At 35.4% G+C, this 12,155-nt stretch overlaps 1 protein-coding gene across 9 annotated transcripts in view; it reads left to right on the top strand.

The window, feature by feature from the left end:
- Positions 1-12,155, top strand: part of BIRC6 (baculoviral IAP repeat containing 6) — a 224,370-nt gene that overhangs the window by 92,978 nt on the left and 119,237 nt on the right. For 5 of the 9 annotated variants that reach the window (XR_006200904.1, XM_042933289.1, XM_042933286.1 and 2 more), the window contains 8 exons: positions 76-295; positions 774-907; positions 1,860-1,997; positions 3,529-3,656; positions 7,071-7,202; positions 9,477-9,692; positions 10,303-10,486; positions 11,113-11,268. Coding sequence is in view for 8 of the 9 variants with exons in the window: in XM_042933289.1 (XP_042789223.1) it covers positions 76-295; positions 774-907; positions 1,860-1,997; positions 3,529-3,656; positions 7,071-7,202; positions 9,477-9,692; positions 10,303-10,486; positions 11,113-11,268 (1,308 nt within the window). In the remaining variant the exon portion in view is untranslated. The remainder of the gene's footprint in view (positions 1-75; positions 296-773; positions 908-1,859; positions 1,998-3,528; positions 3,657-7,070; positions 7,203-9,476; positions 9,693-10,302; positions 10,487-11,112; positions 11,269-12,155) is intronic. The other 4 variants (XM_042933288.1, XM_042933287.1, XM_042933285.1 and 1 more) reach the window with 2 other exon arrangements.

Below are 12,155 nucleotides of genomic sequence, written 5' to 3'. Positions count from 1 at the left end.
TATTTAGGTATGCTGATACTGATACTACAGCATACACTTAAATAGGAAATTTTATTGTTTTCTGTTTTGTAATAGGACACTCTGTTCCTGCAGTTTTGCAGAGCACATTTCATGCCCAGGCCTGTGAAGAGCTTTTTAAACACTTGTGCATCAGTGGAACACCAAAGATACGATTGCATACTGGTCTTCTACTTGTTCAGCTCTGTGGTGGTGAAAGATGGTGGGGTCAGTTTCTTTCTAATGTTCTTCAGGAACTGTACAATTCAGAGCAGCTTCTCATCTTCCCACAAGATAGGTAGGTCAGAAGATACTGGAGTTGTTCGTTATTAGTAATTCTAATTCTCACAGTCATTGCTCAGATTTTGAAATCCTACATATGTGGATCCTGAATGGGGAAATGAAACATGTCTTTCCAGGGTTTGGGGAATGCCTAGCAAAATGCATATTGAAAATTACACATGATATAACCAGACTACCTTCTGTAGTTTTGTAATTGAATCTGTGGAGTTTATAGGTCTCTGTTTACAAGTATTTCCTAACAGATTATGTTACTTTATGTGTTAAACGCATTTTCTGGGGACTTTGATAAAGTTCTCTTCTTGATTTCTTACTTAGTTAAAAAATACAACCTGTAGTTTGAAAAGAGCCAATTTTAACATCATAGCTCGAGATATAAATCATGCTGAGAACTACATATCCTATTGTTAAATGTCAATGTAAATTATTTTTTTAATGAGCAAATTGATTCATACTTAGTATATCTTTTTTTTTAGGGTATTCATGTTGCTCTCCTGCATTGGTCAAAGATCACTTAGCAATAGTGGAGTATTAGAAAGCTTACTTAATCTGTTGGATAATTTATTGTCACCTCTTCAGCCGCAGTTACCCATGCATAGGAGGACAGAAGGTATTATTTCAAGTGGTCATCTTTTGTAAAAACATAAGATTCCTGTTACTACTGCTTTCATAAAATGGCTACTGTGAAGTACCTATTTTAATATTCATCATGGCACATTTTGTTAATATTTCTATGATGTAGACTTTTTAGAATGTAGACTTTCATGTGATTGACTGCCATGTGGTTATTGCTTTAAAAATCTATTACCTTTTCATTATTTGAATTTTGAATTTGGGAACTATTATGTTTTTCCTATTTACTCTCATAACTAAGATCAAACTCTAATTTTAATGTTCATTTTTGAGAGAGAAAGGTAAAGAGAGAGAGAGAGAAAGCACCTGAGCAGGGCCGAGGGGCAGAGAGAGAAGGAGACACAGGCTCCAGACCCTGAGCTGTCAGCACAGAGCCCAACGCAGGGCTCGAACCCTTGAATTGTGAGATCATGATCTGAGCTGAAGTTGGATGCTTAACTGACTGAGCCACCAGGCACCCTTCAAACTCTCTTATTTAAGTCTCTCTTAATTTAAGGCACAGTTGCTATTCTGGTCATCGTATTTCATTTGAGCAACAAAATTGTTATTGGAACAAAAACTTGAGAATGTAGTTCAAAAAACTTTATGAAGGCAAAATTGAGCGATTTTTTTTATTTAGTTATCTGTAAGTCTTAGACTAGGACCTTACACCTTATTTCCTAATTTATAAATTATTATCTGTTGGATTCAACCTATAACTAAGAATCTATTCTCATACCATAAAGCATTTGTCTTCCATTACATTCAGTATGTTCCTCAATTTGGCCGTAAGTTCCAATTTTGAGGCTTATTATAAGTAAATGTTAATGTTAGCAATGATACAGTATATTTTAAATTTATAAAATGTCTTATTGAATAATTGTCCTCTCAGACTTCATTAGAACTCTTAGAGTCACCTGATTGTTTTTTCCCCTGTCATCTCTTCTTAGGAGTACTGGATATTCCCATGATCAGTTGGGTTGTTATGCTGGTGTCCAGGTTGTTGGATTATGTGGCAACTGTTGAAGATGAAGCAGCAGCTGCAAAGAAACCTTTGAATGGTAAAGACAGGGAAAGGTTTCTGACAGGTATCAGAAGTTTATAATAATCTGTTGGTGGGGATTTTGAGTGAGTACACAGTTGTTCCAGAACTGGCTATTGGCCTGGAGATTACAGCTGTATGTAATTTATCTAAAGTAAGAATTAAATATACCAGGAATCTGTTTTAAGGGTAGAATTTATTTTTGAAGGGCTTTCTGGACAAACCCCTTATCTGAGCATGACTTTTAATGTCTAAATACAACTGTGTCTTTCATGAGGTATTTCCAGGCTCATTTAAACACTTTCTAATACCATACATATCAGTGAATTTATGAATAGGAAATCTTTGTTATTTTAGTATAGTGTGTCATTCTATTTACCATTATGGAGTATAGTTCTAATTGACTATAAGGAGCTTTTATGCTTAGATATGGAAATTACCAGATTTACTTATTTTTTGTTTTTGTTTTTTATTTTTTTGAGTTTCAGTCTTTCCATAAACTTTTGGGGCATAGAAAAATTTAAAAGTTAAAGGAAATCAAGCTGTAAGACAAATTATTTTCTTCTTTTCTTCCAACCTAATGACACTTTTCCTAAAGGTTTTGGAATAGCTCCATCTTAAATCTAAGTGCCATAAAATTTGAATTTTATACATTGTCAGGACCATAGTATTAAAAAAGATCCCTCAGAGTGTTTTCTAGATAAATCAATTGATTATCATTTGATAAGTCAAATGGGGCCCATTACTTTTGGTAAAAGGGTGGGGTATTTTATTCATGTAGAGAAAATATGTTTTAAATATTTAGAGTCTTTGGCTCAATTTACTGATTTATGGGATATAGAGGTATCTACAATTATATACAACTGTCATATAAAGTTGGAATATTACAGTATTGAAGGTCTTAGTTTTTATTTATATCATTCAGATAGTATGGAAATGCATTGGTGGAAGACATTTTTTGTAGGTTTTGAAGAATTTGAATTGACTTGACTAATGGATATTAGAGAATAGGGAAGATATCTTTAGGTTAAGCAAGCATGAACAAGTAACTGGAGATTACTTCAGGGGTGGTTCAGGGGTGGTATTGAGCCTGAATTGAAAAGAAGAATGATACTTAAAGTAATAGTCTGGACACGTTTTAAAAAACGAGAGTAAGTCGAGCTACACAGCATAATTTTTGAACTGTTTAACCTTATTTTTACATTTGTAAAGTCAGATTATTGAACGCCCTCTTTTTGGGTCCTTGCATTAACGTATGGATTTGACATAGGCAGTAGTGAGCATTTATTGTTTGAATTGAGTTACATCAGTACTGTGTTGTACAAAGATTAATCTTAAGCAACTATGGAGAAAGATGGCTGTTTTCTTAAAGGGAAGATTGGAGACAGAGAAAACTCTGATCTTAAAGTCATTTAGGATCTGGATTAGCCTTTCTAGGGTTATATCTTACTACCAGTTTCCTTAAAACTGCTTTGTTGTGATTGACATGTTTATAAATTTGTGTTTTCTAGGTGTGGAAAATACTTTAAAACCACATTTAACAGAATTATTAATAAAATGTTTTTTTGCTCTTATAGGTAACCAGTGGAGTTTTATTAACAATAATCTGCACACTCAGAGCATAAATAGGTCTTCCAAAGGCAGCAGTAGCCTTGATAGATTATATTCCAGAAAAATCAGAAAGCAGCTAGTTCATCATAAACAGGTAATTTTCAATATACTTTTAAAATTTTAATGTTTGAGAACATTGCTTTTGACATTGCATGAGATAGACTTACTGTCAGATCTCAGGTATGATATTTAATGAGGTACTTAGGGAAATTAACAGTTGTGAGACAGAGCTTCCTTATTCGTAAGATGGCAACAGTTTGTAGTTTACAGATTTTTGGTGAGGTCCTTTAAAGTGTCTACCTCTTTACATCTCTGTTTCTGCCATTCTAAGTGAGAGGCTGTCATTTTCTTTTGTCTAGTTAAAAGGCCTCTCACCCTTTTTGTTCTCAGTCATACGTTATCATATCATTTCCTTCTCCAATTCTCAGTAGCTTTCAGTTGACCTGTGCATGCAGTTCAAAGTCCTTAACATGGCTTGATGGTGTCTATCATCTGCTTCCTCTTTGTGCCTGTCAGGTTTGAATTTTAGTCTAGCCCTACTGAATTTGAGTTCATAAACCACCAGTTTCTCATCCAGGATTTTTGTATGCGGTGAGTTTCCTCCCTTACCACATAGGATAACCTAACTTACTAGGCATTAGGTCAGGCATTCTTTTATTTTTTTTTTAAGTTTATTTATTTGTTTTGAGGGGGCGAGAACGAGCGAGCATGAGCAGGGGAGGGACAGAGAGAGAGGATCCCAAGCAGGCTCCATGCTGTCAACGGAGGGCCCATGCGGGGCTCGAACTCAGGAACTGAGACCGGACCTAAGCCGAAATCAGGAAATGAGGAGTCGGGCGCTTAACCAACTGAGCCTCCCAGGTGCCCCTCAGGCATTAGTTCATATTCACTTCCTCAAAGAGGTCTTCTCTGGTTTCTAAATTAGGATAGTACCCCATACAATGTGTTTCCCATGTGTCTCGTATTTTTCCTTTCATTATATTCGTCATAAATTTTGGTAGTGTCTTTTGTTTTGTTAATATGAGATTTGTGTGTTTCGCTGTGAGTGAATGATTTCTTGAAGTCTTGTTAGGAGTCATGCAGAGTGCTCTTTTTTACCTGCCTTTTTTTCCCCTCAAAATGGTATTTTTGAGATTCATCCATATTGAGTATATCACTGATTCTTTTTATTCTTGAGTACTCTTCCATGAGTGTTCCAGAATCTGTTTACCTATTTTCCTATTGATGAACGCTTTAGTGTTTTTTCTTTTTGAAATACAAATATGCATGTATGTTTCTTTCTCTGATTAACATGCAAATGTTTGAATGTACACACATTCAGTCTTTCTTTCACAGAAAGAAGGTCATGTATTAGAATGTGGTTTTTGTTATAGGACATCTGTGCATATATCTGGATTTTTTCTTACGTGGTTCCATGATCTCTCTTGAAATTACACATAAAATTTGGTCCCTGTGCATTGTACTGTGTAGAAGTGAATTTATAGCCGACATCAGATTCTTGTGAGCCATTGTTTTATTATTATCATTTTTTTAAAGGGGTCTTTCTCTTTTCTCTTACAGTATATGCCAGGTTATATACTATATCCTTGATACCTAGAATGGAGCCTAGTGTCTTACCAATAATTATTTGCATAATTGATTTAAACTGTAATGAGAGTTTATATGAAAATCCTTAGGATCTGGCAAGTTTGTGAAAGCTTTGGGCTTTTTTAAAAAAAAAAGGACTTAGCACTAAATTTTAGGTTTCACTTATGTTTTTTTTGACTAAGCTGTTTGATCTTTTGCAAGAAAAATGATGTGAAGCTTTTCTTTCAGCCTTTTTTTTTTATTATTAACTAATTGGTAATAATTTGCATCCTTTTGAATTCAGCTAAATTTTATTGAACACTTAATGTTTATGTTTGCTGTGTTTAATTTAGAATATGAAGATGGAAAGCAAAGCTAGAATATAACCCAGTGGGTTTTCCTTAGTAAAATATTACTATTTTATTCTTTACTGTGAAGGACGTTATTGGGACAGTTGGTAAAACTTAGAATGGGGTGTGAAGCATAGTTGGTAGTAGTGTATTAATAGTATTCTCTGATTTTGATGGTTTTATTATGGTTTGCAGAAAGATTTTGTTTCTAGGAAGTACATACAAAAGTATTCAGAGGTGATTGGCCATCAGGTTGCCAACTTATTCTCAAATAGTTGAGAAAAAAATGTCTTTTTTGCAATAATTAAAATTGCTGATTAAGATTGTGATTGTTTTGAAACACATTAAAATTATGTATTTTTTATTGTAATTGTATTTATTGTAGAGGTTTTAGAATAGTTTTCTGAAAATACTGATTTATGGTAGTTCTCACACACACATATGTTGATCATCTAATACATGTGCATACTGGTTTTAATTTATGATATGTTTTTCTTCATATATGGAGATTATAGCTAAGTGAATATTTCTTTATAGTATATTAATTTTTCACCCTGATAACAAAAATCTCTATCAAAAGTAGAAATTTTGGAGATGTTCTTTGAAGAAGTAGGTTTAAGTTTTTAACAAAATATTCATTTATAATCATGGCTATTACCTTCTAGTGACTTTGTATTTAGAATAATATTCTGCATATATGGCTATATGGGGATGTGGTGAAGTCATTCAGTGGATTTTTAAGGCCTTCCTGTGCAGAATTTTTTTCTTCTTTGTTTTGGTCTGTTTGTTCATTGGTACTGACTGGTGGTTGCAAGGGGTTGGAATTTGGGCAGATGGTATAGGAGGGATGTGGGGTGGGCAACATAAAAGAACAACATGAGGGAACCTGGTGGTGATGGAACTGTAGTGGTGGTTCATGTGTCTATACATGTGTAGAATTCTATACAAATAAGATAGACAAACACAGACATACACTTAAAAGAGTAGAAGTGAAACTAGAGAAATCTTAATAAAATTGGTGTATTTTAACAATGTCAACACTCTGATGTGGTATTATAGTATAGTTTTACAAGATGTTATCACTGGAGGAAAATGGGTAAAGTCTTCAAAAGGTCCCTGTTATTTCTCACAACTACGTATCTACAGTTATCTCAATAAAATTTTCAATTAATAAAAAATATAGATATTCCAAAATTACACTACTTTTGAGGGAGATGGCCATAGAAACAAAGCTGAGAATGTTATACAATAAAAATATTTCCCCACATATTTAAAAATACTTCTTGCCCTCCAAAAAAATACCTATCAGTCAATCTCATTAGGGGCTTACATAAGAAAGTCTTCCATTTATTTTCCTTTTCCCAGGGGTAAGGAATTGGTTAAGTCTAGTTAGAACATGGACATAACAGTCAGGATTTGGAAATGACTTATCAGCAATGCAGTTAAAACTGGAACTTGAAGGGAGTTTTTTATTCCATTATTTGAATGTATTAAATCTTTGAGGTATATATTAATTTACTTTGTTGTTTTTAACACTGTTAGCTTAATATAGATTAAAAAGATTAGATTAACCCTTTTTTTCTTTCTTTAAGCAACTTAACCTATTAAAAGCTAAACAGAAAGCTTTGGTGGAACAGATGGAAAAAGAAAAAATACAAAGTAACAAAGGATCATCATATAAACTTCTGGTAGAGCAAGCAAAACTAAAGCAGGCTACTTCAAAGGTATGATCTATGCTTTTTAATGTAATTATTTTGGAAAAGTCACTTTTTCTTTTAATATTTTTAATTGAGTAAAGTATCTTTAATAATAATTAAGAAACTTAAATATATATTATTCAGTTTATCAACAGAAAGATCTATTATACCCCCCCCCCCTTTTTGAGGGAAGGTAGCTTTTAACTCAAGGAAATATATGATAAGTGTGGATTTACAGTATGTTTCCAGTGTGCTTACATTTATTTATTGATTGATTGATTGATTGATTGTCTTTATTTTGAGAGACAGAGAGTACGAGTATGGGAAGGGGGCAAAGAGAGAGAGGGAGACACAGAATCTGAAGGAGGCTCCAGACTCTGAGCTGTCAGCACAGAGCCTGACTCAGGGCTCAAACCCACAAACCATGAGATCATGATCTGAGCTAAAGTCCTACGTTTAACATGCTGAGCCATCCAGGCGCCCCCTGGTGTGCTTACTTTAAAGTGGATTGTGTTCCAGTAAATTGAAGATAAAAGATTCAAGGAAGTGTATAGTTTAATGTGTTCTTTCTTTTATTTTTTATTTTTATTTTTTTTTTAAGATGTATTTATTTTTGAGAAGAGAGAGATAGAGCATGAGCGGGGGAGGAGAGAGAAAGAGGGAGATACAGAATCTGAAACAGGCTCCAGGCTCTGAGCTGTCAGCACAGAGCCCAACGTGGGCTTGAACTCACGGACCATGAGATCATGACCTGAGCCGAAGTTAGACACCCAACCAACCGACTGAGCCACCCAGGCGCCCCTTAATGTGTTTTTTCTAAGTGAAAATCAAATCCTGTGATTTGTAAATAAAAATTTTAAATATAACTTAATATTTTTCTTTTTATTAAAAAGTTTATTTTTGGGGCGCCTGGGTGGCGCAGTCGGTTAAGCGTCCGACTTCAGCCAGGTCACGATCTCGCGGTCTGTGAGTTCGAGCCCCGCGTCAGGCTCTGGGCTGATGGCTCGGAGCCTGGAGCCTGTTTCCGATTCTGTGTCTCCCTCTCTCTCTGCCCCTCCCCCGTTCATGCTCTGTCTCTCTCTGTCCCAAAAATAAATAAAAAAAAATGTTAAAAAAAAAAAAAAAAAGTTTATTTTTGAGAGAGAAAGAGGCAAGGCGACTGTGGTGGAGAGGCAGAGAGAGAGGGAGACATGGAATCCAAAGCAGGCTCCAGGCTCTGAGCTGTCAGCACAGAGCCTGAGGTAGGGCTTGACCCCATGCACTGCAAGTTCATGACCTGAGCGAAATCAGACAGTTAACTGACTGAGCTACCCAGGTGCCCCAGTTAATATTTATTTTTTAATTTGGGGGCGGATAACACATATAGCAGCCAATTTTGTTTATTGTGTTTCTTTAAATACGAAGTTATCATTATTCCATCAGATTTTGAAATAACTTGAGTTAATACTCTATAGTTGAAGTTATGTTAATAGGTTTATCATCCACCTTTTCTGAATTATGTTTTGGGTGTTTTGGTAATTTTTATTTAAGATGTTGGATTTGACCCAATGTAGCCTTAATGTAGAATTTCACTTTTTGGAAATGAAAATGAAAGTCTTCCATTTATTTCCCTTTTCCTGTGGGTGAGGAATTAAGTCTAGTTATAACATGGAGATAACAGTCACGATTTGGAAAGGATTTATCAGCAACATAGTTAAAACTAGATTTTGGGGCACCTGGGTGGCTCAGTCGGTAAGCGTCCGACTTCAGCTCAGGTCATGATCTCAGGTTCATGAGTTCGAGCCCTGCATTGGGCTCTGTGCTGACAGCTCAGAGCCTGGAGCCTAAAACAATTAAAAAAAATTTTTTTTAATTAAAAGAAAAAAACAATTAGATTTTGCAGGGAATTATTTATTCCATTGGTTGGATGTATGAAATCAGAAAGTAATATTACTTATGAAGCTTACGGTTTATCTAAAATTTTGTTCTTTAAAAGTTGTAAGTTTTCTGAAGTGGCTATTTTCATCTATAAATAAATTTATAGTGAAAGAATGTTTACTCGGTAAACAATGACTTAGGGGCACATGGGTGGCTCAGTTGGTTAAGCCTCCGACTTCGGCTCAGGTCATAATCTCGTGATCCATGAGTTCTAGCCCTGCGTGGGACTCTGTGCTGACAGCTCACAGCCTAGAGCGTGTTTCAGATTCTGCGTCTCCCCCTTTCTCTGCCCCTCCCCCGCTCACTTGCGCATGTGCACGTGTTCTCAAATATAAATAAACATTAATAAACACTGATTTAAATACTGTAAATTTCTCTATGCAGCACTTCAAGGATTTAATTCGGTTACGTCGGACAGCAGAATGGTCCCGTTCTAATTTAGATACAGAAGTTACAACAACAAAAGAAAGTCCAGAGATAGAACCACTTCCATTTACCCTGGCCCATGAACGTTGTATTTCAGTAGTGCAGAAACTTACTCTGTTTCTTCTCTCCATGGATTTTACATGTCATGCGGATCTCTTACTTTTTGTTTGTAAGGTAAGTAAACTAATAGGCGTGATTTATAATTACAGACTTAGAGGGTAAGAAAAAGAAAGACTGCAGTCTTTGATTGATTTTTGATTAAGAGAAATAATAGTGCTTTTATTGGTTTGCTTTATGTAATTCAGGTTTTTATTATTGTGCCTTGAAAGACTGAAAAAGTAGATTTCTTAGTAGATGTGATTTCTATTTTTAACCTAGTTAAAACTCTAATGTCGATCTGAAATGCCTATAAGGTAGGTATGTCTATCCTCAACCTACCTTTTTCTATTAATTAAAATAGGAAGTACACAAATAAGTGTCAAATTATCGTAATGAGGGGTTTTCATGCCCTGAAGGCTTTCTTGTAGCATATTCATTGTTTATAAAAATTATTTTTAACCATTCCACCAGGATTTTTAATGAGATTTTAATATTTGATCCATGAAAATACATTTCTTTGCATTTTATCTCAAGCAATTATTTTGACACTGAAAGCATATGTCATTAATGACAACTATTATTCCAGCTGTTTGTTTTTGGAAAAAACACATGTAATTGATGTTTAAATGTATGGCTTTATAAAATGTTGGCTTTATAAAATGTATGGCTTTATAAAATATTGCAGGTTCTGGCACGCATTGCAAATGCCACGAGGCCAACTATACATCTGTGTGAGATTGTGAATGAACCCCAGCTGGAAAGACTGCTATTACTTTTGGTTGGAACTGACTTCAATAGAGGAGATATATCTTGGGGTGGTGCTTGGGCTCAGTATTCCTTAACTTGTATGCTACAGGATATATTAGCAGGTTTGTGTGGATTTGTTTTTCATAAGGTATGTCCAAATTAGCTGGTCATGGCTTGAATAAGTAACATTTAAAAGAAACTGTAACCCAAAGTGTAAAAGTCTACTTAATGTATCAGTAGCAACCATTTGGAATGACTTTTGTATTTAATTATGTTGGCAGTTGTGATAAATGTCAAGTCTTTATGGAGGAGTTATGTTGTTAACAGAAACATTAGAGATAGTCTATTTCATTATTATTATCAGCAATGGGCTGCTGTTCTTTATGTGACCTTGAGGGCTCTGTGTGCCTCATTCCTTTCATCCATAAAATAAGGATAATAAGAGTACCTTCCTTATAAAGTTGTTTTGATGAATAAGTGAGTTAATATAGGTAAAGGGACTATCATAACTCCTAGTCATATTATACAGTTTGTGTTTTCTACTCATTACTTGTCCTTAACACTTGAGGTTAGAGCGGCGGGTCCTAGCATTTGCACAGGTAGGTGGAGAATCTTTTGCCTCAGTCTTTCATAGGTGGTCGAGCATACACGCTGTCATTCTCTAAACTGGAGGAAAATATGCTTTCATATGATTTGGATATTGGCTAAGAAATTATTAAAGCGGTTATGGCTCTTTTCTTTCATACAGGAGAGCTGCTGGCTCCGGTAGCGGCAGAAGCCATGGAGGAAGGAGCAGTGAGTGATGACGTAGCTGCAGCAGCTGGTGACTCTGATGACTCCCTGCAGCAGTCTTCAGTTCAGCTGCTGGAGACTATAGATGAGCCTTTGACACACGATATAACGGGTACCTGCACCTTCTTTAAGTTTTGTTTATTGAAGGTAGCCTTTGCTCTCTTTCTCTCTCTCTTTTTTAATGTTTTATTTATTTTTGAGAGAGAGACAGAGTATGAGCAGGAGAGGGGCAGGGAGAGAGAGAGAGAAAGAGGGAGACACAGAATCTGAAGCAGGCTCCAGGCTCCGAGCTGTCAGCACAGAGGCTGACATGGGACTTGAACCCATGAACTGTGAGATAGTGACCTGAGCCGAAGTCAGACGCTTAGCCAACTGAGTCACCCAAGCACCCTTGAAAATATATTTCAAAATGCAGAAATTTAGCACAGCAGCAAATTTATTTATTTATTTATTTATTTATACATACATACATACATATATACATACATACATACATACATTTATTTTTGAGAGACAGAGAAACTGAACACACATAGGGAGGGGCAGAGAGAGAAGGAGACAGAATCCAAAGCAGGCTCCAGGCTTCAAGCTGTCAGTACAGAGCCCGATGTGGGGCTCGAACTCACAAACTGTGGGATCACAACCTGAGCTGAAGTCGGACACTTAACCAACTGAGCCACCCAGGCGCCCCTAATTTTTATATTTTTGTATTAGGGTTTTGGCCTTAAATGTGATACATTAGTTAAATATGGTAAATACGTTTCGATTCTCTGAATGAATGCTTATTATAATAAAATGCTATCCTTTCATAATATCCTAGTTATTTTGAGATGGTCTGATTTGGCTGTGTTGAAGAAAATATAATCTAGAAAACAATTAAAGATCATGTATTAGTAAAGATGGTAAAGTTAAAGACTACTACTCTTTAAGGTCCAGCCTTTTTGGTGTATTCTTTTTCTTGTTTCTTTGTTTTCTGCTGCTTTAAAAACTGTATGTGTA

The sequence above is a fragment of the Panthera leo genome, chromosome A3 (genome assembly GCF_018350215.1).
Source record: "Panthera leo isolate Ple1 chromosome A3, P.leo_Ple1_pat1.1, whole genome shotgun sequence".
Classification (NCBI taxonomy): Eukaryota; Metazoa; Chordata; class Mammalia; order Carnivora; family Felidae; genus Panthera; species Panthera leo.
Note: the sequence above shows the minus strand (reverse complement) of the source record. Positions and strands in the feature narration are given on the sequence as shown.